The sequence below is a fragment of the Microtus pennsylvanicus genome, chromosome 7, assembly GCF_037038515.1.
Source record: "Microtus pennsylvanicus isolate mMicPen1 chromosome 7, mMicPen1.hap1, whole genome shotgun sequence".
Taxonomy (NCBI): Eukaryota; Metazoa; Chordata; class Mammalia; order Rodentia; family Cricetidae; genus Microtus; species Microtus pennsylvanicus.
The window spans coordinates 48,841,638-48,865,609 of record NC_134585.1 but is presented as its reverse complement, the minus strand read 5'-3'; the positions used below and the strand labels follow the sequence as shown (position 1 = coordinate 48,865,609).

The window sequence follows — 23,972 nt, the reverse complement described above, 5'->3', positions numbered from 1 at the left end:
TACTTTAAAACCTAATTTTCCATTCTTTAAATCCTCACTGCTTATCGTTCTCTGTGTTAAACTTAGTATCAGTCTATTTTCTCTTGGACATGTCTCTGTCACCAGTGAACAGTGACATCGTGAATCTGGCCTCATGGTAAATCAGCTTTCTGTTTAGGAGGACTGGTTGTTTTTCTGTCCTGCTACAGTCATTAGCTTAATTAATGACAGCTACTGTTTTAGTGTAAGGATTCCCAGGACACAAGCACCGCCACGGGCTTGAGGCTCTGTTAACAGCAGAACACATTTAGCTACAATAGCAAATTTAGGGTATGCTGTGAAGCTTGACCCTTACCATACAGGACAGATGGTCTAGTCCTGTTCAACTATTGTAACAGTGGTCTTTTTCTCCCATTTTTAAATGGTCAAAACTAGAGAATAAATTACAAACCATACCAATTATCTGCCAGTACCTTTTCCTCCCTTTGTACTCTTCTTACAATAGTAGATGTTTTGCAATAGCATTTAACACATACTCCTGAACCTGTGTTCTTCTTGCCTGAATTTCTGAGAACAGAGTGCATGTCCAATCATCTTCATATCCCCAGTACTGGCCCTACAGCACTGAAAACACAGCACTGTTTGAGAGAGCAGGTGCTACTTGTTTAGGAGCCCATAAGAATGACTGTAACATCGGGTAACAACCAGCTCCAGGTTGAGAAGAGGCTCACTGAAAAGCTGCCAGCTCCTTTTACTTTCCTAATAATGCAGTGTTCCATGGCATTTCTTCCTGACAGCTGAGCTACAGACATGGAATGGTGTATTCAGCTAGTGAGTTTTGGGGAACTCTGAAATTCTCTAACTCAAAAAGAAGGTCGTAGCTGCCTAATTCTCACACAGGCTTTAGTGGGTGGGTTAGACGTTAGCAATACCTGAATGTGGGCAAAGGGCACACAGATATTGTTTATTCTGTTTTTATTCTTGCACCTTAGGTATTAATTTGGAATTATCTCCAAATAAAAAGGTACTTCACAATGTCTTCCACACAACAGGCCAGATCATGCTTTAAAATGTACCTAAGATCCATGTGTTCTCTTGGCTAGCCTAAAGCACTTGAGGACAACGATGCAAAGAGGCCAAGATCCTGGCTGAGTTGCACAGTACTGAAGATGGGGACTGTTTAATCAAACTGCAGAAACTGTAAATGCTACATCTGGAAAGGGTACATCTGCTTTATTCAACACTCTGTGTTACACTTTCTAATTCAATAACTAAGTGGCTTTAAGTTGAGTAACAAGAGCATTTAACACACACCCAGCACTATAGTTGGATTAGTGGCCCCCAAAGGCCCACCTGTTAAAGGTTTGGATCCAGGCCTTTGCATGACTGCAAGGTGTTAAAGCGGTACAGGTGGAATCTAATAGGAGTTTTGGGTCACTGGCCTGAGAATTCCTTCTTCATCTTTCATGTTGGACCCTGAGGTGATTAACTGTCCTTCTTCATGCTCTCCTTACTACAACACAGACTTCCCAAAACAACAGAAACAATAGATAATAGACTGAAATCTCCAAAAATGTGAGTTAAAATAGCTTTTTCATTTTGAAAATCTGTTACAGTAACAGAATAAAAACTTAAAAAAACACATATTGAAGAAAACAAAACAAAAAAAAGATGCCTTATCATCTCAGCCTCATGCATATCTACTTTCTCATTTCTTAATAAAATATAAACTTACCATTCTATTTTGTGAGGTACAATAGATTAATAAAGATTGTACACCTAGATACGAAATTGTATTTTACTGATGGATATTCTAATGGGGTCTATGCAGCACCTACATGCATCTACTTTCCTATACACTCCAAACCAATTTTTCCCTAATCTCAATTAAAAAGGAAAAGTGGTTATCATTGGAAGGCAGATGGGGAACAGGCCCTTTCTGCATCTTAAGTGATTCTTCTACACAACAGCAATAACACGGGGTGGCCTTTGGGGGCCACTAATCCAACTATAGTGCTGGGTGTGTGTTAATTGATAATTAATTGACGTCATTCATTTCTCTATTCCTTTTTGTGTATCTACTTCCTCTCCTTATTGCCTTTAATATTCAGGACAAGCTGATTTCATGTGCTAGCAGTATGGTTATTTTTTACTCCAGAAAAGTTATTTCAATCAAAATAGTTTTACTAGTAAAGGCGTTTACAAAGCTATGCAGAGAACATAACTATGGGGCAGAGAAGCATTCAAGGATGGGGCTATCAAAAAAATGGATGAGGAACTCTCCAACAGATGCAAGCTACCGAAAAGACCCATCCAAAGCCTCTATATTGCTGCCCAGGTACAAACACACTGCATTTGCACCATCTTTCTCTATATTGGGAAGCTCATTGTTTCTATCTAAATCTCTCTGCCACTGTTAACTGAATATGGAGATGGTAGAGAGCTATCATAAGTTCCTGGTGGTTTTATCATACTATTTTTTTGAAAAAAGCTAAATTAAATTTTATATAATGAATTAAAATATAACCTTAATAAAACAAACTAACAGTGCTCACTGTGTGCAGAATTTAGCCAGTGAAATCACTGAGGCATAACTTGCCTCTATATCTAAATCCAGTTCATCCTTAGAAACATGCCTGCATGCATGTCTGTCTGTCTGTCTGTCTATCTATCTATCTATCTATCTATCTACTATCTTTCTGTCCGTATGTCTGTGCATGTGTTAGTTCTGCATTGTCTCCAGTTTCATAGCCTAATACACATGCATGGGGGTAGGCAGTATGTTGTCTTACATAGCAATTTTCTCTGAATCATTGAAATCTTCCTTTGAGGGAAAAGCAAGACGATTCCTAAGACTCAGGTGAAAACAAAATTCACACGCCTGGGATAGCTGAAAGCTGCAAGATTGACAAGGACCCCACCCCAAGGCTACAGAAGCAGTGTACTACTGCTGGAGGAGACTGAGCAGCAAAGCTGTCTAAGTCCTGCAGAGAGCTCTAGGGAGGCAGCTTTCTTAAGTCTTCGCCAGTGTCAGGGAGGGCTTTTTAGTGACGCACCTGCTTTCGAGTCACCCCGGCTCCTGTAAGTAAATCCTTACCTGCTCTCCTGTTAGTAACTCCAGTAAAGGCTGTGTGTGAGTGTCTATGTGTGTACATGTGAGCATGTACGTATATGCAGAAAAGTATAAAGAAGAAAAATACCTGTGGTGGAATCACACCGCCACACATGACAAGGATATCTGGCCGTCCCAGGGCAGTAAGCTCTTTGATAAGCTCAGGAACGAGGGTTTTGTGACCAGCAGCAAGTGTGCTGACGCCCACAGCATGCACATCTGCGTCCACAGCCTGCTGGGCAACTTCACGGGGGGTCTGAGCACACAGAAGGCAAGACAGGTAAGGGTGAAGCAAAGCACTGGGGTTCTTTCCTCAGCGTTCCACAACTATACCTGACTGTCACTTCCCAGTCCCTCATCGTCACATTCTGAGTGATATTGAAGCTACTGATACAATGAACACCAATCTTGTATGTGCTTCTGGGACTGGAATTCACCAATTAAGTCTAAGTTAGAACAAAAAAATTTCCCCAAGGAATTTTCATGGTAATCATTACCGACCATAAATACCAATTGACACTCAAAGACTACAAAAATAAAACCTTTAAGGTAAGCTTCACTATCCAAAGCCTCACAGCATTTCATTCTCAACTGACATTTACATTCACAAACATCAGAGTTAACATGAGTTTTTATTTTTAATCATAAATTAAGTGAATTATATACATTGAAAAATGCAAAATGTGTTAGACTTTTTGAAAATAATTTCAATACATACCTGAAAAAGAGGGCCTATATCTACATCGAAACCAAGATCAGCAAATCCTGTGGCAATGACCTTGGCTCCTCTGTCGTGGCCATCTTGCCCCATTTTTGCCACAAGAAGACGGGGTCTGCGACCTTCACGTTCCATGAATTGATTAACTCTAGGAACATTTAAAAAAGGTAATAATAGTTAAATATTAACTGTCCGATGTAAGATGTAAAACTGCAGTTTACCCATAGAGATCTTTTAAGAATGCCCACTTATGTGCATCTCACTAATATCTGTATTTAATAGTGAGAATGCCATGCAAGCCTTGAACATGGTTATCGTCTGGTTAGAGCCAAGTTTGAAAGACAGTGCAGCCTGTGTGCCCACCACCCCAAGAATGGATAAATCCCAGACAACTTTGGTCTGCTGAAGTTACATCAAAGGACAAACACCTGACTGACTTACAACAGACAATGGAATCAAGGCAGAAACAGTGCTCAAGAAAGAAAAGCTTTGCACTGGAGAGTTCACTGCCAAGTTCTACCCATCCTTCAGAGAAAAGCTAACACCAATGCTCCTCACACTGCTCCATAGAACAGAACGGGAAGGGGCACTACCACACTCTGTGAAGCCAGGACTGCCATAGAATGCGGCCCATTCTGATAACACATAATCAGAATGCTTGTGTGTATAAAATGACAAATTGTATAAACATGACAAAATACAACATCAATTTTTGTTTGTAAAGGTTCCTTCTGATGACTTTTACATTGGCTTATATTTATCATTTATAGACTATTTAACTGCTAATGCAGTTTTTTGAGGGAAGTGTGTTACACAAGTTGAAAACACCAATAACCCAGAAGCCAGTTTCACACTCAAGAAACAAATCACATTACAGCTTCAGGCAGTGGCAACAGTCCGCATTGTCACCTTAGTGAAGACTGGATTTAAATTTTGCACAGGTAGCAGCCATGTGTTTAGTTTTCAAATGGGAAAATTAAGTTTTAACTATTCAAGTAACTAAACCTTGTGACAAAAGTTAGAAAGTCTATAGCAACATGACTGTAAGCTCTCTACCTGGAGGATCTGAAGCAGTACCAGCATCAACTAAATAAACAAGTGTTTGAAATGAAAAATTCCTAATGGCAACTATGGTGCAATGTAAAAATAGTATTCATTTTGCCAAATGATTATTAGTTTTAATATTTACTTTCATTCTCATCAGAATTACTATACATGTAATTCATTATAGTTATAAATTATTAAATGACCAAGACATCTTCAGAGAAATACATCATGAGGTGGCTTTGTCAATGTGAAAACCTGAAAAAAATTATGTAAGCTTAGTGGTACAGTATACTACATACCCAGGCTCTATGAAGTGTGTGTGTGTGTGTGTGTGTGTGTGTGTGTGAGAGAGAGAGAGAGAGAGAGAGAGAGAGAGAGAGAGAGAGAGAGAACTTTCTGTTCCTACAAGTGTTGAAAAAGAAGCACAAAACTGTGGGAGCCAAGAAATGCAGGCCCAGTTCCTACCTTATCTGATGGTCAGAGAGTTTGGGGAATAACCAGGCTTAATCACACCTTCTAGCTCAGGAGGTGGCTGCTTGGCCCCTTTTTGAAGTTAAGAAAACTCAGCACCATCCTGATAGGTAGTCAGGATATGCCAACGTCCTTCTGCTCCTTCCTTTGTAACTGAGATCATCTGGGGAACGGGTGTTTTCTGCCTATGTGACCAAGTGTATGTGAGTAAACCTGACTTGAGACATCCTGCTACCTAGGCAACAGAATACTGATGATGGGAAGTCTCATGCTATCATGTTAATGAAGCCTTTGTTACCTTCTCCCCCCGTTTACGTTTGGTATAAAAAGCTATGGAACAATAAGCATGGTGATTTTTCAGGATCTGAATAATCCCTGAAACTCCCTCCCATTACTGTCATGTGGTTCCTGTCTTTATTTTCCTACGCCTCTACTCTAGCAAGACGTGCTTTTGTTGAGACCGGTTCCCAACAAAAAATTAAATCAAATTCAGGAAAAAATGGTGCAATTGAGATGTAGTTAGCAGAAGTATGAGAGGCTGCTTACAGCCTGCCTGTATACTCTTTGGTAGTACACCATATTTACCAGTAGGAAGAATATACTCTAACATAAAAATTAAAGCAACAGGAAATGAGTAACAGCATTATTTGTTATCATTAGTTACTACACACTGTACATGATGGTAAATGCTATATTTCTATGTAACTAGTAGAGCACATGTGTATAGCAGCATCACCATAAACACACGGCTGTGACCATGGCTACATCACTAGGTGCAATACCAATGGGAGACAAAATTAGAACCATTATAATCTTATGGGATCACCACTACGTATAAAATCTATGATTGCTTCTCTTTTTGGGTCTGGGTTACCTCACTCAGTATAGTGTTTTCTATTTCCATCCATTTGCATGCAAAATTCAAGATGTCATTGATTTTTATTGCTGAGTGAAAAGGGGAGGATGGGGGAACTTGGAGTAATGGGATGGTTGGGATAAAGGAAGGGTGGATATGGGAGCAGGGAAGTATATATCTTAATTAAGGGAGCCATCTTAGGGTTGGCAAGAGACTTGAACCTAGAGGGGCTCCCAGGTGCCTAGGGCGAAGTCCCCAGTTAGTTCCTTGGGCGTCTGGGGATAGGGAACCTGAAATGGCTCTATCCTATAGCCATACTGTTGAATATCTTGCATATCACCATAGAACCTTCATCTGGTGATGGATGGAGATAGAGACAGAGACCCACATTGGAGCACCGGAATGAGCTCCCAAGGTCCCAATCAGGAGCAGAAGGAGGGAGAACATGTTGAGCAAGGAAGTCAGAACTGCGAGGGGTGCACCCACCGAGACAGTGGGGCTGATCTATTAGGAGCTCACCAAAGCCAGCTGTCCTGGGACTGAAAAAGCATGGGATAAAACCGGACTCTCTGAACATTGCAGACAATGAGGCCTGATGAGAAGCCAAGGACAATGATACTGGGTTTTGATCCTACTTCATATCTGGCTTTGTGGGAGCCTAGCCTGTTTGGATGCTCACCTTCCTAGACCTGGATGGAGTGGGGAGGACCTTGGACTTTCCACAGGGCAGGGAACCTGACTGCTCTCCGAACTGGAGAGGGAGGAGGAGAAGAGTGGGGGGAGGGGGAGAGGAGTGGGAGGAGGGGGAGGAATATGGGAGGCTGGGAGGAGGCAGAAATTTTTTTTTCAATAAATAAAATGAATTAATAATAATAATAAATATGTGTGTGATTGTCTCACCATGTATGCCTTACAATTTTTCTATTTGCTTCCTTAATTAAGATCTTCATGATATTATTTTCAAAGTGTAATAAAAAAAAATCTATGATTGGCCAAAATATCATAGTTTCACATACTGGCACAGGACTGCATATTTATAATAATTCCAAATAATAAATTATGTAATAAATGTTATAAATTATATGTTAACCATATGTTATATATTAACTGTATAATATGTATATTCTATTCAATATTTATTCATTTTATAAGAACAGCAGACTAGTACAACAGTCAATGTATTTCCCATGTAGCAAGGATACTAAGCCATCGGCAGGCTCAAGGGAAGTGTATTGACTAACACGAAGATGAGACCAGAGCTCACTAGAGCTCACCCAGTACCTCTTGATGGTAGATGTTATCTCTTTACTTTCTCCGAACTCCTGCCGATAGGCTCCACTCACCATACGATCATTAGCTTTATGCTCACCAAAAACCTTTTTCAAAGCGTCTGTAATTTCTCCAACTGTGCATCTACAGTATTAAAAAGAGGTGCCAGGGAGAGCATTAGTTAAAAATAAATAGATAAATATTTACCTCAATAATCAATACAGTTAGAATGCTTTGTTAATAAATAAAAATAGACTGTAAAACCTCAAGAAAGTTTATAAGATACTAAGAAAACATCTTTCCTGAGAATACTTAATATAAAATTGACTCTTGGCGCCAATCTACACTCCAGTCCCTTTACAATACCTGTCAACCAAAATAAAGACTACACGACCTTAAAGTTACAAGTCAGTCAGTGTCTGAAGGCAACTCAACAAAATCCCATTTATCAATACAAACAGGCGGAGCTAAAGTACCAGTGACATTTTCTCTGATGAGAAATAAATCTTTTAATGTGTTCCAGCCAAGGAGAGTGGTGAGCTCAAGAATACCAGGCAGAAAACAGTGTGAAATAGGCCAAGACATCAACACAAAATAAGAGAGTAAACACTTTGACAAGTACTCTCCTGCCATTCCTTCCCCATGCCTTTTCACCCTGCCTTCTATTTTCATCTTACAACACTAGACTTATCTAGCAACAAAGGGGCAAGGATTAGTATTGGGAGTTGCTTATTCTTCTGGTTGCTTCAAGATTAATGATTCAAAAGCAATGACAGGACAATAACCTTTATCTAACAATTATCAGATATGAGTTCCCCCTCTTTTCCTTCAAAGACTATGTCAGGGTTGTACACACAACCTTGATCATAAAGCTGAGTATATCAGAATCTCAGCCTACAAATCAAAGACCCTGATGCATTATAACAGTGCCATGTGTTCTAGGCTACAATGAATTATACAACTACCAATATCCCTCAAAGTATATTAATATTTTAAATATTAGTAAGCACTGAAACCAGTTTCCATTACTTTCTTTTAGGCTCCCAGAATTTACAGAAGCAATTTTTTATTTAAGTACACTGTGAAAAGCTAAATTCGTCAAACTTTCATTATTTGAAACTCTCCAAACTCCCACGTGTTCACCTTGCACGAGTTGCATCCACAGCAAGAGCCAAAATATTGCCATCTCCACTGGCAGCACACTGGGTAAGTGCCTCGAGAGACCGCTGAGCCAAAACTTGATCCCTGCTGGATTTAATCTTAGAAAGAAGAGAAGAAACAGTTTATGCAAAAGGGGAATAAAATAGGTACCACAAGATTAAACCCTGATACATACTCTACTGACCAAGTTCCATAATCTTTACCTCAAAAGAAGGGGAAGCAATGGAAGAGCATAATATTTAAGCTAAGAAGTATGCCCATTGTTTAACTCATTCATTCAGGATTCTGTAAAATAATTCTGATATAGCACAAAGCCAACAGATCAGAAGCAAGCAGAGTAGTAACTTCCCAAATAGTGACCCAGGCTTTTCTGAAACTACAACACAATGAGAACAAGTGGACCCTTTACAGGGGAATGCCAAGGAACACCCTCAATTAGCAGTGGAAAGACCACCAGATCGAAGCCAACGGGGGAAGTGCCCTTTAGATGACTGACAACATGGTGGCCAGAATACATATTGCTGTTCTTTTTATTTAAAAATCATTCTAATAGGAGACCTCATCACAGACAGAAAGAGACCACGAAGGAGAGATGATAGAAAGCAAGGCTAAAACCATGTCCTCTCAGGTCCTAGCTCTCCTGTGCTCTGCCAACAACTTGAGCAATCAATTTTACTCAAGCCCAAATCTCACAAGCTACATTTCCTGTAAAAAGAATCCAAACTATGATATTTTCCAGGATGCCACTGAGATTATAATCTGTTATCATAGATGGATGGAAGATGTATATTATAGCAAGGAAAAACTCAATTCAAAATCCTCTTCAAAAAGAAAAGGCTTAGTTTCTGTTATTGCATGGCTGCATGGTTTGAATCTGAATTTTCCATCTAAGTGAAGTGTGCTAGAGTGTGGTGCTTTTGAGTTATGACGCCTAATGAACTGCAGAGTGGTGATGTAGAATTAACAATTGTGATAAGCCTGTTTTTAGAATTTAAATAGAATAGAAAACATCTATGAGCATGGAGCATCGTTTACAAACGTATTGTTTGCTGAAACCTATCTTTGCAACAGGTGCACTTACACAGTGCATATAGGAGGCATGGAGGAAACATGCACCTTTTGCGCAGAGTTATGGTCAAAACATTGGAAATACGCTAGAATTAGAATGAGGAGACAAGGCACAGAGATCTACTCATACTGGGTACAATTTCCATCTGACATTCACTTAAGAAGATACAGACATCTCTCCAAACTAGCTTCTGTCAGATTGGATTAATAAAAAGAATCATGTGATTCTTAACAGAATTAAATGAGGAAAATGTGTCTAACGCAACTGCTGGCATAGCACAGATACTCAGTAAATCTTGGTATTATAGTAGAGGCAGTAGTAAAAAGACCGTGGAGTCATTCTTGTAGGAAACAAGAATGTCTGAAAGTATCATCTGTACTTACAGATAGAATGGATTAACAACTCAATCTTTAACATGTATTTTCAGCAACTATGATCCAAAAACAGAATTAGTCTTAAGTTCATGGAATTCTAAGTTATTCAGCTCAAGCAAAAGTTTGATGAGCAAAATTTTTCAATAAAAATTGGTAAGTAAAACTAAGTAGCAATTACTGGCAGTTTTACTTTAGCCATGGTGATTGATTATATCAACAAATGAACAATGCCCACACCATCCTGCTATTTTACATTATTCCTGAAACTTTTAGGTAAAAACAATAAGCAAATAAATCTGAAAAAGCATGGGATAAAACCGGACTTGCTGCACATAGCGGACAATGAGGACTGCTGAGAACTCAAGAACAATGGCAATGGGTTTTTGATCCTACTGCACTTACTGCCTTTGGGGGAGCCTAGGCAGTTTGGATGCTCACCTTACTAGACCTGGATGGAAGTGGGTGGTCCTTGGGCTTCCCACAGGTCAGGGAACCCTGATTGCTCTTTGAGCAGATGAGGGAGGGGGACTTGATTGGGGGAGGGGGAGGGAAATGGGAGGCGGTTACAGGGAGGAGGCAGAAATCCTTAATAAATAAATAAATTAAAAAAACAATAAATAAATAAAAAAACAAAAAATATCTAATTTAACAGAAGAAATAAGAAAGATAAGATTGAAAGAATGATTAAGCAGTGGAGCTGGCAGGCTTGAGGCAGGAATTTCCAGGAGTTTCTGAGGTAAGGTGGACCTCTCCATGCTCACTACAGCACGAGCACTCCTTAGAGCATTAGTTAGCTAGAATTACCTGGACAGCGGATTACCGAAATTCAGCGAGCAAAATATTACACGCTAAAATTGATTGGGACTAGAGACTGAAGAAAAATTAACATAAAATTAGTGGTGACGTGGTTCAGCCTTGGGGTGCAGCAGGTGGGTCTCATAACAGCCAAACACGTATCTTCTTGTAAGGAAACCATGGGAAAATATAAACTTTAACCCAGTACCAGAAAGAGCTCAGGGTACTACAGCAGAAACATTAAATTGATAAATTATGGTAAAAGTTAACTTTTATAATGAAAGAAGTCTGATTTAGCCATGGTCCTAAGAGGTTTAAATGTTTTAAAGGCTTAAACAGAACCTTCCATTTCTCCAGAAGCTGAGGTTCTTTCCCCAAATAAAGTTTAGGGTAGTTTATGGTAAACAGATGTCCCAAGCCTTGATAATATATAGTTAATAAGAAACTGAAGCGCACGAGTCAAGAGTTTGCAGCTGTAATAAATACTGAGAGTCCTGGGACTGCAGGGACATACGGCTTCTTGCTAAATAGAGATTTCAATGATAAAATGTGATACTTGGTTTAGATTAGGGATGAAAGTGGAAAAGAGATCATTAAATATCCGCAAAGAATTATATACCAACTAACTACAAAAATAAAATCTACTTAGTTTTATAGAATGTTTGAATTAGCAGAGAAAAAGTTGATTGTTAATCAAGGAAAATAAGTAAAGAAAAAAATTAAAAGGTTTTGTTTGTTTGTTTCTTGCCTCAGAACAGTGATTACAAAAGCTAGAGACTAGGAGACAGGACAGCTTCAGATAGTAGAGTATGTGTGACAACAGTAAAGGGAAATGTTTTGTCCAATTTTATAGAACATTTCACAAATTAAAACAGAAATATGGTGCTCACCAAGATACACAGAGCATACTCCAGCAAAATGCAAAAGGCTCCCTAGACACTGAAGCTTACAAAATTACTAACAAAGACAGATAATTGGAAAAATCAGAAAGCAAATGAACCATGGTCTAGTGGAGGAACCATTACAATGAGAGACTCTGACGCAAACACTGGTCCTAAGCCACACTGTGTTCTTACTTTGTGATTTCAGCACTGAGTCATGACTGCCTAACTATTTAATCCAAGCAACTTTCCCAATGTCTTACCTTTAAAGAAATACATAAGAAGTAATATTGACCTCTTCTGAATATTATAGAAGCTGTGCAGAACAATAAAAAAACTCAGAACCCAGAACCCAGGACATACTTATCAAACGATGGTCGACAATACCTTCTTAAGTTTTTCAATCTGCTTCTTACGCACTGAAGTATTGTCAATGGCCAGAACTTCCACAGAGTCCTCTTTCTCCAACTGATACTTATTTACTCCAACAATGACCTCAGACCCTATTGATTTCCCAAAGGAGAATAACATGTGAATTTATTCATAAATGGTTCCCTATTGAAAACGCTCTGATTATCACGTTTTTATAAGTTTAATACTTTTTTTTTTTTTCCGAGACAGGGTTTCTCTGCGGCTTTGGAGCCTGTCCTGGAACGAGCTCTGTAGACCAGGCTGGTCTCGAACTCACAGAGATCCACCTGCCTCTGCCTCCCGAGTGCTGGGATTAAAGGCATGTGCTACCAACGCCCGGCTAAGTTTAATATTTTTAAGTATCATTCTTAACTCTTTATTAAAGTCTTTATTTATTAAAATACATTTGAAATGTCACGAATTTTCCCCTTTTTTCTAAAAAAAAAAAGCTATAATGAAAATAAGACAACTATATACATTAAGTACAATGACTATATACAATATATACAGAGAATAAATACAGCAACAATGTCTAGTACATTAGCATTTGACAAATTCAGAGAAAATACTTCATATCTATCCAATCTTGGTAAGTCCAAAACTTTATACCTAATTTATTTTCTATCATAACTTGCTTTCTGTTTCTGGTAAATTATAACAATAGCTATCTAATATAAATACAGCTATCTAACAAATTTCAGTATAATGCAGAAACTCCATCCTGGGATACAGGTAAGGTGGGAAGAACAATTACATAGTTACATGATGGGTTTTCTTCAGGGAAGGACTTTGTTATTCTCAACAAAAAACAAGGACAGTTGGTTACCAGGACAGATGTAGAAAGCAAAGAAAATAGCAATGTCCAATAGCTTTCTATAATTTTATAGAATTTTCGTAAAGCCAGTTGTTGTTAAATGGAAAGACAAATACTTTAAAAATCTGTCAATAATAAATCAATATTATGAGCATCCTTCTCTTATCTAAAGGTAACTGACTGTTGCACCCCAGTTTATACTCCTTCCTTCCTTCTTTCCTTCCTTCCTTCCTTCCTTCCTTCCTTCCTTCCTTCCTTCCTTCCTTCCTTCCCAGCACTTAGCATCATCAGTAGTCACTCAGTTCAGTTCCTTTTCACTGCATTGAAATCTCTAGACTCAGGAGAGTTTATGTCTGTCCTGTTCACAGCTGCATCCCCAGCCACAGGACACCACTCTAGCAGGGCATACCAAAAGGTGTCCCCAAAGTGAACGAATTCTTCCATGGACAGCACTAAGACTACCAAGCATGCCAGCTTGATATTGTCATTGGCAATAACTCATCACATATGCACATCTGTGCTTTAAGTACATATATGCATGCCTGTGTGCTTGCAAGAATGCAAAGATACAAGATACAGACAAATATATTTAAATATATTTGAATATGAGAAATATTTTACCAAAGCCCTATTTTTCCATTGCTATTTCATTTTAAAATGTATTTGTATCGATTGCGCACAGTATCCACAGCCAGAAACTAACAGTCCTCCTTAATCATTGTAGTTCATACACAAACTTTTCTATTCTCTCTTACCAGAATCTATTCTAGCTTGTCTTCGGGCAGCACATTCTTCAATGCGAAGTTTAGGTATTCCTTCAGCTACAGCTTTGGCCATCCCCCCCATTTCTTCAATTTCATATATGAGCTAATGAAAGAAAGGAAAAGAGAGAGGGAGAGGGGGGGAGTGAAAGGAAGAAAAGAAAGGAAGGAAACAAAAGGAGAAAAGACAAGAAGGTTAGTAAAACAGAGATGAGGACATTCAACCTAGCCCTATTGTTATATATCCCCAAAAGCATTCAAATTACAAGCTACATTAATATTTTATAAGAAATAAACTGATTAAATACAAGAGAAATAATCAGAATTTATGTGTGTAAAGCTACCTAAAGAGACAAAAGAAAAACTTTAAAGTATATTCTGGAAGGCATGAAATTCCTCAGTCACATCTTGTGGGGAAAGGCCAACAATAGCGCTCCAATTCTCTAGCCTTTGTTTTTACATGAACAAAGTTTTTAAGGTTCATTCTCAAGCCTTTATTTTTATATGAACAGGGTTTACAAAAATAAATAAATAAATAAAAACACATACACATAAAAAAAAGAAGAATGTATGTCAAAATGCATTTCTACTCTCAATCTGAAAAACAAAATGTGGTGTCATATATGTGTGTGTATGAAATGGAAGAGAATCATCAAAAACTCAGTATAATATAGAATAAAATATGCATATGAGCTGGGTATCAACACAAAATCAGAAGAATATTGATGCTTTCAGAAAGAAAGATATGGTACTTCTGATCACAACTATAAGAGGCAAGAAAAAGAACTTAGAATGAAAAGCAAACTAGTATTAATAAATTTGATCACAGAGTCATACATAGAAATAATTTTAAATCAAGTCACTGCAGCTCATACATGGGTTTGTGAACTTGACTGGGGGGTGACAGGACATTAAGAAAGACAGACAGATACAAGTAATATAAGCAAAGCTGGGATGAGGTGGGCCCTAGGCTCCCGGATGGAGAGAAAAGCACCGGTGATGAGCAATGGCCAAGAAGCTCTGTGCTTCTTCTGCAGCGCACAGCAGGGGGCGCTTGGCTAGCCTCCACATGGAGTCTCTAAGGCAGCAGCCTCAGGCTGCAGTCAGCCAGGAGGAACAAGCTGCACTTGCTGTTCTTGCACACACTGTCAACATCTGCCCACAGAGCAGAGGAAGGCTTTGCCAGTTCCCTGGCCTGAGGCATCGAAGTCCTTGACATGATGGGCTTAGGATTTCATCCACTCTTTACACATTAACCCAGGGTTTCCTCTGCTTCCCATGCGAGTCAAGGATAAGAACACAAAGAAGAAGAAACTTTCAAACACATAAAGTTATAAATGAGTAGGAAGCTTCTATGAGAAGTACAACAAGATTAACAGAGAGATGCACAACTGCTCAGCACTCAGAGACTAAGACACTGGAATGGTCGGCACCGAATGGGACATCTACATCACATTCTTTCTCTAAAGGCTCAAGTCATCATTGTGGAAGAGGAGGTAGAGAGAGTAGATTATTCTGGAGAAAATCAGTTTTGCCAGGCATTACTGTCCAGTTGCATCTATGAACTCACAGTGGCTGTCTAGAACTGCAAGCAAAAGACCTACAAGATTAGACCAGTCAAAACCTCAGTATGGATAGTGAAGGAGTTAGCATCCCATCCCCACCTTAGAAGCTCCTGGCAACTGCTATCTATGAGGAGGGGGAGAGCCCATTAGCTGTAGGGAGCAGTGTTCTGACAGTAGACGGTCTTGCATCCGTGCAGAAAGGCAGCACAAATGGACATAGTCTGTTATTTCTTTTCTTAAGAGAGAGCATGTGAAGTTAGGAGGAAAAAGTAGATGAGAGGAGAATTTGAAAAGAATAGGGGTGGATTTTATTCAAACATATTACACACATGTATGACTATTACATAATTTTTAAAAAAAAAAGTACTTCAAAATAACAGTCATGAGATTCAGGTTTTATATTCCATAAATGTCAGAAGACCTAGAGAAAAGCTAGTTCAAAGCAAATAAGAATGACAGGAAGGGAGAAACTGTGATAGCATTATATTGGCAGGAAGGGGAAAGAAAGGTTTTTATCAGCTGATACGCTAAATGTTTCTAGAGCAGAAATCAAAAGACAGTGTCTAAAACCCAAAGCCAACAAAATCAGATGAAACAGTATGTGTCATTTAAAATACAGAGATAAAAAGAAAAGCAGTATAGTTTACTCCTGTAAACAGAAAAATAAGAACTGAAACACAATAGAGTACTGCCTCCCCCCTCCCCATGTGTGTGTGTGCCTGTGTATATGTGTATGTGTGTCTCTGTATGTGTCTGTGTATCTGTTTATGTCTGTCTTTGTCAGTGTGAGCCTGTATTCATGTGTCTGTTTGCTTATTTATCTATATATCTGTGTAAGTCTGTCTGGTTCTATGCATGTTGTCTACGTGTGTGTCTGTCTGTGTCTTTGCATCTGTGTAAGCACATGCACTTTTAGTAATAGCTAGCTTTTAATCCTGCATAAAATATAATCATAGGAACAGAAATATACTTTTAAATTATGCTTTAGTAGTGAAACCTATAAAGTCAAAGATAAATTTCACTTTCCTCACATATATTTTATAATTTTAGTATAAATTTAAAAATGATTATTTATAGATCAAAAAAGAAGAGAAACTGACCTTCAGAGCAGCTTCATAAACATCATTTGTGAGGGATTCCATCATGTACGATCCTCCCCATGGATCAGCCACTTTTGGGATCCCAGATTCTTCTTGAATGATGATTTGTGTGTTTCGGGCAATTCGAGCGCTTTTCACAGTGGGCAAGCCCAGAGCCTCATCAAAAGAATTTGTATGCAAAGACTGTGTCCCTCCAAACACAGCTGCCATTGCTTCAATTGCAGTGCGGACAATGTTATTGTAGGGATCCTAAAACATTAAACCAAAAATAAAAACAAAACAAGAAAAAAGTTCACAGACAGAGCTATAAGAGACATTATAATCAAGCAACAACTATATAACCTAGACCAATGTCCAATGCAGTTTGGGGATGGATTGAACATCAGACGTCAGAGTGTTAAATAAACTCACACAAATTAGTGAGCAAGCTGGAAAAGAATTAAGAGTGTCTATTCCAGACTTAGGGATGAAAACACTGTCTCATATATTCCTCTAAAATACCAAACAATTTTACAATGTTTAAATACTGTTCCATAAGCATATCATGAAATGTAATTTTTCTTCGATTACAGGAATTGTTTTTCCTAATTTATAATCTCCTAAATATTTTTCATACCTCAGAGTATCTCCTGCAATGGATGTGTACAAAGTAGGCACTTAATATGACTAATTAAAGTGATTCAGTGTAAATTCTAAGGTAGGAAATAGGATTCTAATTGATTATATTTCTAACTGTGATGTAGGCTAGTCTATAGATTTCAGTTTTAATTGGAAAAATCAGGATAGTAACACAAGATTATAATAGTTCCTTCCAACCCCACAATCTCTACTTCTAGTCATAAAGAACATGCTGGTTGTTATTCACCATTAACAGTAAAAAAGACATGTAGTTAAAATCACAGTATGTGGACATTTAAATATGAACAAATACAGAAGCAAAGTATCACCACGCAATTTTAGGAATCAAGTTATACTATTCAAATGATAATAATCTTTAAATGCCTGTGTGTGTGTGTGTGTGTGTGTGTGTGTGTGTGTGTGTGTGTGAACTAGGATAAAAACAAATTATAAACAGGTAGTTTTATAATAAGATGTATCTCTTCAAAATTGTTTACAAGTATTAATTATAATGTGGTTTTTATTTGTCAGCAAATAAATTTCCACTGTATTAGCACAGTAAATAATCCCAAGAATTGATGATGAAATTCCATGAAATGTAAAATCTCCTGTATAACAAAGGAAACAACCACCAGAGTGAAAAGACTGGCTCAGATGGGTAAATAAAAACTCTGCCACTACACATCAAATAGGAGAATAATACCTAAGATATGTAAAGAGCTGCAAACAATGATCCCCCAAACCCAAACCACCAAATTCCTAAATCCCTCAACAAGCTAATGCACTGAAAAGACTAAAGAGGCTAAAGGCTAAAGACGAAGAAAAGAACTCCAAAGAATAAATACGTAAGCTCTAAGTGTCCACAGCCTTAGCCATCAAGGAAATGATAGTAAAGCTGCTTTAAGATTCCATTTCATCCAAGTCTGAATGGTTATCACCATGAACACCAACGACACAAGGGATATCCGCACGCCTGTAATCCCGGCACTCAGGACACAGAGGCAGGCAGAGGCCAGCCTGATCTGCATATTGAGTTCTATTCCAGATTAGGAGAAAATATGTAAAAGACAAAAAGAAAAAAAGGAAGGAGAGGAAACGGGAAAAGGAAAGGAAACAAACAGCGACAAACATCAGCAAAGATGCAAAGAGGAGCCCGATTCCCTGCAGGTGAGAGTGTGAACCGCTGCAGAGCTACTACAGAAATCAGTGTGCACGGTCAAAGAGTCCTAAAAGCAGCACACATATGGTCCAGCTATCCCACTGCTGAGTACACACCCAAAGCACTCTAAATCAACACACCACAGACATACCTGCACATCCAGGTTGATTAATTCTCTAGTCACAATCGCTAGGAAATGAAATCAGTCTAGATCTCTATCAACGCATGAAAGGAGAATGTGATAGATAAATGCAATGGAATCTTACACAGCTATAAATAAAAATGAATCATGACCTGCAGGAAAATGGGTGTAACTGGAAATCTGCTGTTCAGCAAAATAAGCCAGAGTCAGGACAATTACCTTGCATTTTTCTCTCATCCACAGAACCTAGATTTAAAATTAAATATGTGTGTGTGTGTGTGTGTGTGTGTGTGTGTATTTACAAGTGTGTTTGTAGGCCACAAAACTAAAAGAGGGGGAGGACAATATCTTATGGTTGGTGAGTAACAGAGAGGATTGATGTGATAAAACAGAAAAATATGATTTTTAAAAAGTTAAACAGGGTTCCATGACCTGTGGGAAGCCCAAGGACCGCCCACCTCTATCCAGGTCTCCTAAGGTGAGCATCCAAACTGCCTAGGCTCCCCCAAAGCCAGTACGTGCAATAGGATCAAAAACCCTCTGCGATTGTTCTTGAGTTCTCAGTATTCCTCATTGTCCTCTATGTTCAGCCAGTCCGGATTTATCCCATGCTTTTTCAGACCCAGGCCAGCTGGCCTTGGTGTCATGGAACCCTGATTGCTCTTCGAGCAGATGAGGGAGGGTGACTTGATCGGGGGAGGGGGAGGGAAATGGGAGGCGGTTGCGGGGAGGAGGCAGAAATCCTTAATAAATAAATAAATTAAATAAAAAAAAGAAATATTAAAAGAAAAAAAAAGAGTTTCATAAAAAAAATAAAATATATATAAAAAAAAGTTAAACAGGGGACTGTCTAGGAAAAGAAAGGGAAGCACTGGGGAAAGGGTGTTGGGGAGGGGAAATGAAGAGAGCTAAGTATAAGGCCAAATGCGTATGAAGATATCGCAGGGGAACAAACACTAATCTACTAAGAAAATAAAAGGGGAACAGTCACAAGCCAAGAGAGAAATGATCTGAGTTAACCACTAGAGGGCGCTAACTCTTTTCGAAATTAGTAAACTCAAAACCTAAGCATGCATTATACTTCAAGATACTCATGACTTTCATTTTAGCAAACAGGCTGTTAAAATGTTTGTTTTCTTTATTCAAGATATTATTTTCAGATAGATACACACCTGCTCAGTAAGTGACCACCCCGATGTCTGGCAGTGTGCTCGTAAAAGAAGAGATTTGGAGTTCTTAGGTTGGAACATCTTTTCTATTAAGTGAGCCCAAAGTCTTCTCCCAGCTCGCATCTTCGCTATTTCCATGTAGAAGTTCATCCCAATTCCCCAAAAGAAAGACAACCTACAAAGGTAAAGTCCAGAAATAGATGGAACTTAAAAATACAAATAAGAAATGAAAACAAATTGTATCACACACTAGAAAACCCCGTGTCCAGATCTGAATCTCAAACAATTAATTTGAAATAAAGCAAAGCACACACATATCTAAGTAACTGTAACCCTAACACAAAAATGGCTGGGAATGTTTGCTTCTGGGAAGAATTATTCCCTTCACAGTGGTTTCCTTTAGGAAAAAAATTGCTCTTATGTACTGAGTAAGATAGATTCTTGGGCAGGGGATGGTTAAATGGTAGAGTATTTACCCAACACACACTAGACCTTGGGTTTCACTCTGAGTAGCACAGAGTCAAATTCTTACTCAGCACTGGGATTGAACCTTGGGCTTTACACTCGCTAGGTAAACACTTTCACCATTCACCTACATGTTCAGCTCAAGATCCATTTTGTTACAAAAAAAAGTAATACCACTTTGTAACATAGGGGTTGTGATTGAAAGAACAGGATCACATGCTTATTTTGTTTGTATAGCATGGGATGGCTTAATTTGTGTGTGTTTTAAGAAATGACTGAGCATAAGTTTAGTCACATTCTCCTCTAATTTGTCCCTAGCCTCACTGTTCTCTTTTACCTCACATTCTGCAATGGATTTCACTGATTTACATATATAGATTACCTATTTCTAGTGGCCCGAAGGCTGCATAATCTCATGTCAACCAAAAGGGCACTAGGACACTAACATTTAATAAAACTCAATGAAATCCAGTACTGAGAGGTCTTAGGATCTGGGCTTATCCTTAAAATCTGCTGAAGACTGTGAAGAACTTTTCTTTATTTCAATATAATTATCTAAATTTTATCCATTAGTCCATGTAAAATAATAAACATATAACATGTAAAATATATACCTTTTAAACAGTAATATTTCCTTATCATAATATCAAAACTTACAAGAATCATTTTTATTTTAAAATGCTTTTATTAGAAGGGTGTCCATTTTCTGTGTGTCTATGTGTGTGGAGGTGTGCATGCGCAAGCCAAGGGACAATCTGAGGTCTGTTTCTTGGGCACCATGTACCTGTTTTTGTTGTTTATTTTTGAGGCAGGATCTATCTGAGATAACTGGCCAGAGAACCCCAGGAACCCACCTGCCTCTGCCTCCTCAGCACTGGGATTCCAAACATGTCTACAGCATTGATATGTGGGCTGTGGGGATTAAACTCAGATCCTCAGACCAACTGGTCACTTTCCCAGTACTGTTTTGCACTTTTGCAAACCTCTTTAATGTGCAGCTTAAACGAAGACAGCTAAAGCCATCTATATGTCCCATCTATCTCAATATACATACCACGTAGGTTTATACCAACCCTGGGGGAAATAAAAATGTAAAAGGAAAACCAAGTTTTAAAGTATTCAGGAACACTGTAAACCCTCAAGATCTATGTAATCCCTAGGAGTCAATGGACCATATTTTGGAAGCTGTTGTAATAACAAGCTACAATGTCTTAGAACAAAAAAAAATGTCATCTGCCATGTTTTGCACATTTGAATTGCTAGCACACAGGTAAGTCTCACTTCAGGGACAAGCTCACTAAGGAATTGCTGATCTGAATGATTATTCTGACCAATTAAAATAGTTCATAAACTTCAATAAAATGTTTCCTTATTTTTCATGAACCTTGGTTAACAATTCATTTTGAGACAACATAGTTCTGAGTCCCCAAACTTTTATATTCCTATTAAAAGTAGGTAAATTTATATACCTATTAAAAGTAGGTATTTTCAAATGGAAAAATATAATGTAACTTGATCTCATGTTTATATTTTAATATAACTCCATGCATATGTTAGTTGTGCTCACTAGAAAGATGGCATTCTTCCAATTTATACAGAAGTGTGGTCAGATTAAATTCTGATGTTTTTTTATTTTTGCTATGGATAATATTGGCTTATTTTCTCTTTCTTACTTGAAAATATAACACATTCTAAATCTATCATGGAATTTATTTCTACAAATTTATTTTATCAGTATATTTTTGCTGTAGAGGTAGAAAATGGTTCTATGAATGTTGTTGATGTAGAAAAGATGCCTAACTTTAATCTACTGACCTTGGTGCAAATTCGTCAATTGTGAGTCCAGCCTGGAGTCCAGTTCTGCAGTACTCCAAGCCATCTGCGATGGTGTAGGCCAGTTCTAGAATGGCATCAGCCCCTGCTTCCTGCATATGGTAACCACTGATCGAAATGGAATTAAATTTTGGCATGTGCTATACAAAATAAGAAATATATAACAATAAATGAAATACGAAAAGGTTCTATTCAACTTAGGTTATGAAAGCAAGCATTATCTATAAATGTTCCGTTTCAGATTACTTGGAAGTTTATAATCATAATTGAAAAAAACTAGTATTTGTTAAATCAAATTCCCTCTCAAATTTAAGTGATTGATCTTTGAAGCATCTTCAAGGTGTCATTTGTTTTTCCACCAGAAAACAGTTGCCCTAGTTATCCTTTAGGCTAGCCAAGACTTCATAAAGACCTTATGATTTGCCTGATATGTTGACAAATTTTCTATTAATCATATTATTTTCATATTTGCATAAATGTATCCAATATGAACAAGTACACAGTGAGCAAACCTGATCTGGTTTTAAAGAAAAACAGGATAAAATACATAGCTTTAAAATATCAGAGAAAGGGGCTGGAGAGATGGTTCAGTGGCTAAGAGCACTGGTGTTCTTCCAGAGTCCCTGGGTCCAGTCCCAGATCCCACATGGCAGCTCACAACTGTCAGTAGCTCCAGTTCCAGGGGATCTGACACCCTTATATATATACATAAATGCAGGTAAAACAGTAATGCATATGAAATAAAAATAAATAAATTATTTTTTAAAGGTAGGCTTTATCCTGTTTTTTTAAAAAAAAATCAAAGATTTCAGTTTGATTTACTGTTATTGTTAATATCAAGTATATTCTAGCTCCTTTCTACCATGGCCACTAAGAATGCCACATACCATTGTTTCTCAACATTCCATGTTAGGTCTAGTGCCTGATTGCACAGACCCTGCAGAATCTAAGAGTTAGCTACAACTTTTTTCAACTGAACATAAAATAAAAACACTGAAAACATGGGCTCATGTTTTCACCATGACACTTAACCAATGGTAAGTTTCTCGACAGTGCTATTCTTTGGTTTCCTACAATGTAGAGGTAATAACTAAGTCATTCTTGTAGAATTGTTTTAAGAATTCTTAAGATTCATCTAAGTCATTGAGTATTATCCCAGCAGACACTAAGCTCTCAAAAAAGTTAGTTGGCCTTATTTATATGTTATAAATTAAATGTACCACATTTACATATACCATACTTATGTATACTCATATAATACACAAATATAGTTGTGTATTTTACAGTTTCAAGTACTCTAACCCAAAGTTCTTTGAAAATTCTCTATAACAAATCAAAAAATGGATAGAATCGAATGAAACTGAGAAAAATAACTGTATTTTTGAAGTTTACATACAAAAGCCAGGAAACAGGTGTTTTGCTATGCAGAGGAGTGTATTGAGAGACTTTTAAGTAATATAATATAGTAGAATACTATTCACCCTTAAAAAGGAAGGAAGTTTCATATGACATAAAAAGGACAACACTGGCAATAGTATATTAAAGGAAATGAGCTTATCCAAACAAAGAAATACTGAATGAGCCTACTCATGGGAGCAATCTGCAGTATTCGAATTTGCAAGCGCTTATAGCAATACAATGGTGGGATCCTAGAGCAGGAAAGGAAGGGACAATTTCAGTTCTGCAAAATTAAGAGTAAAGGGATATGCAGGTAATGGTTGCACAACAGTGGAATATACTTAATACCACTGCACACTTAAAAGTAGTTAACACAGTAATATCACAACATACATATTTTCCCATAATTAAGAATTCTTTAAAAAATACAAAGTTCACAGTTTTTGCAATATTTTTTTTTAAAAAAAGTATCATTTGATCAGAATCTGATACTGGCATGCTGTCACAGGAAGGATTATGTAAGTATGTAAGCACAATTCAGAACTTCTAGATACCATTAGGATCTTGTACAAGGTGACATTCACAGGGTATAGATGCACAGGATGATACTATACACCCCAGCAGCCAGTCTTCCTCTGACAGCACGTACTAAGCTTAGAGCTCCACAGTACAAGCCCTAGTCTCCGCTCTTGTCTTACTACTGCAGCCACAGAGATAGGAGGACTTAGCTAGTCCTCTGGAAGATCCCTCTCCCTCGCACACATCTGGCCTTTCTTCCTTCCTTCTTTAACCATAGCAAACAACA

At 37.9% G+C, this 23,972-nt stretch overlaps 1 protein-coding gene across 2 annotated transcripts in view; it reads right to left on the bottom strand.

Moving 5' to 3' along the window:
- The window catches only part of Mmut (methylmalonyl-CoA mutase), a 32,587-nt gene that overhangs the window by 1,880 nt on the left and 6,735 nt on the right, over window positions 1-23,972 (bottom strand). For both annotated transcript variants that reach the window (XR_012911355.1, XM_075980652.1), the window contains exons 4-12: window positions 21,752-21,909; window positions 19,475-19,646; window positions 16,384-16,632; window positions 13,713-13,824; window positions 12,120-12,235; window positions 8,596-8,711; window positions 7,465-7,596; window positions 3,810-3,957; window positions 3,180-3,347 (exon numbers count right to left, since the gene is read on the bottom strand). Coding sequence is in view for 1 of the 2 variants with exons in the window: in XM_075980652.1 (XP_075836767.1) it covers window positions 3,180-3,347; window positions 3,810-3,957; window positions 7,465-7,596; window positions 8,596-8,711; window positions 12,120-12,235; window positions 13,713-13,824; window positions 16,384-16,632; window positions 19,475-19,646; window positions 21,752-21,909 (1,371 nt within the window). In the remaining variant the exon portion in view is untranslated. The remainder of the gene's footprint in view (window positions 1-3,179; window positions 3,348-3,809; window positions 3,958-7,464; window positions 7,597-8,595; window positions 8,712-12,119; window positions 12,236-13,712; window positions 13,825-16,383; window positions 16,633-19,474; window positions 19,647-21,751; window positions 21,910-23,972) is intronic.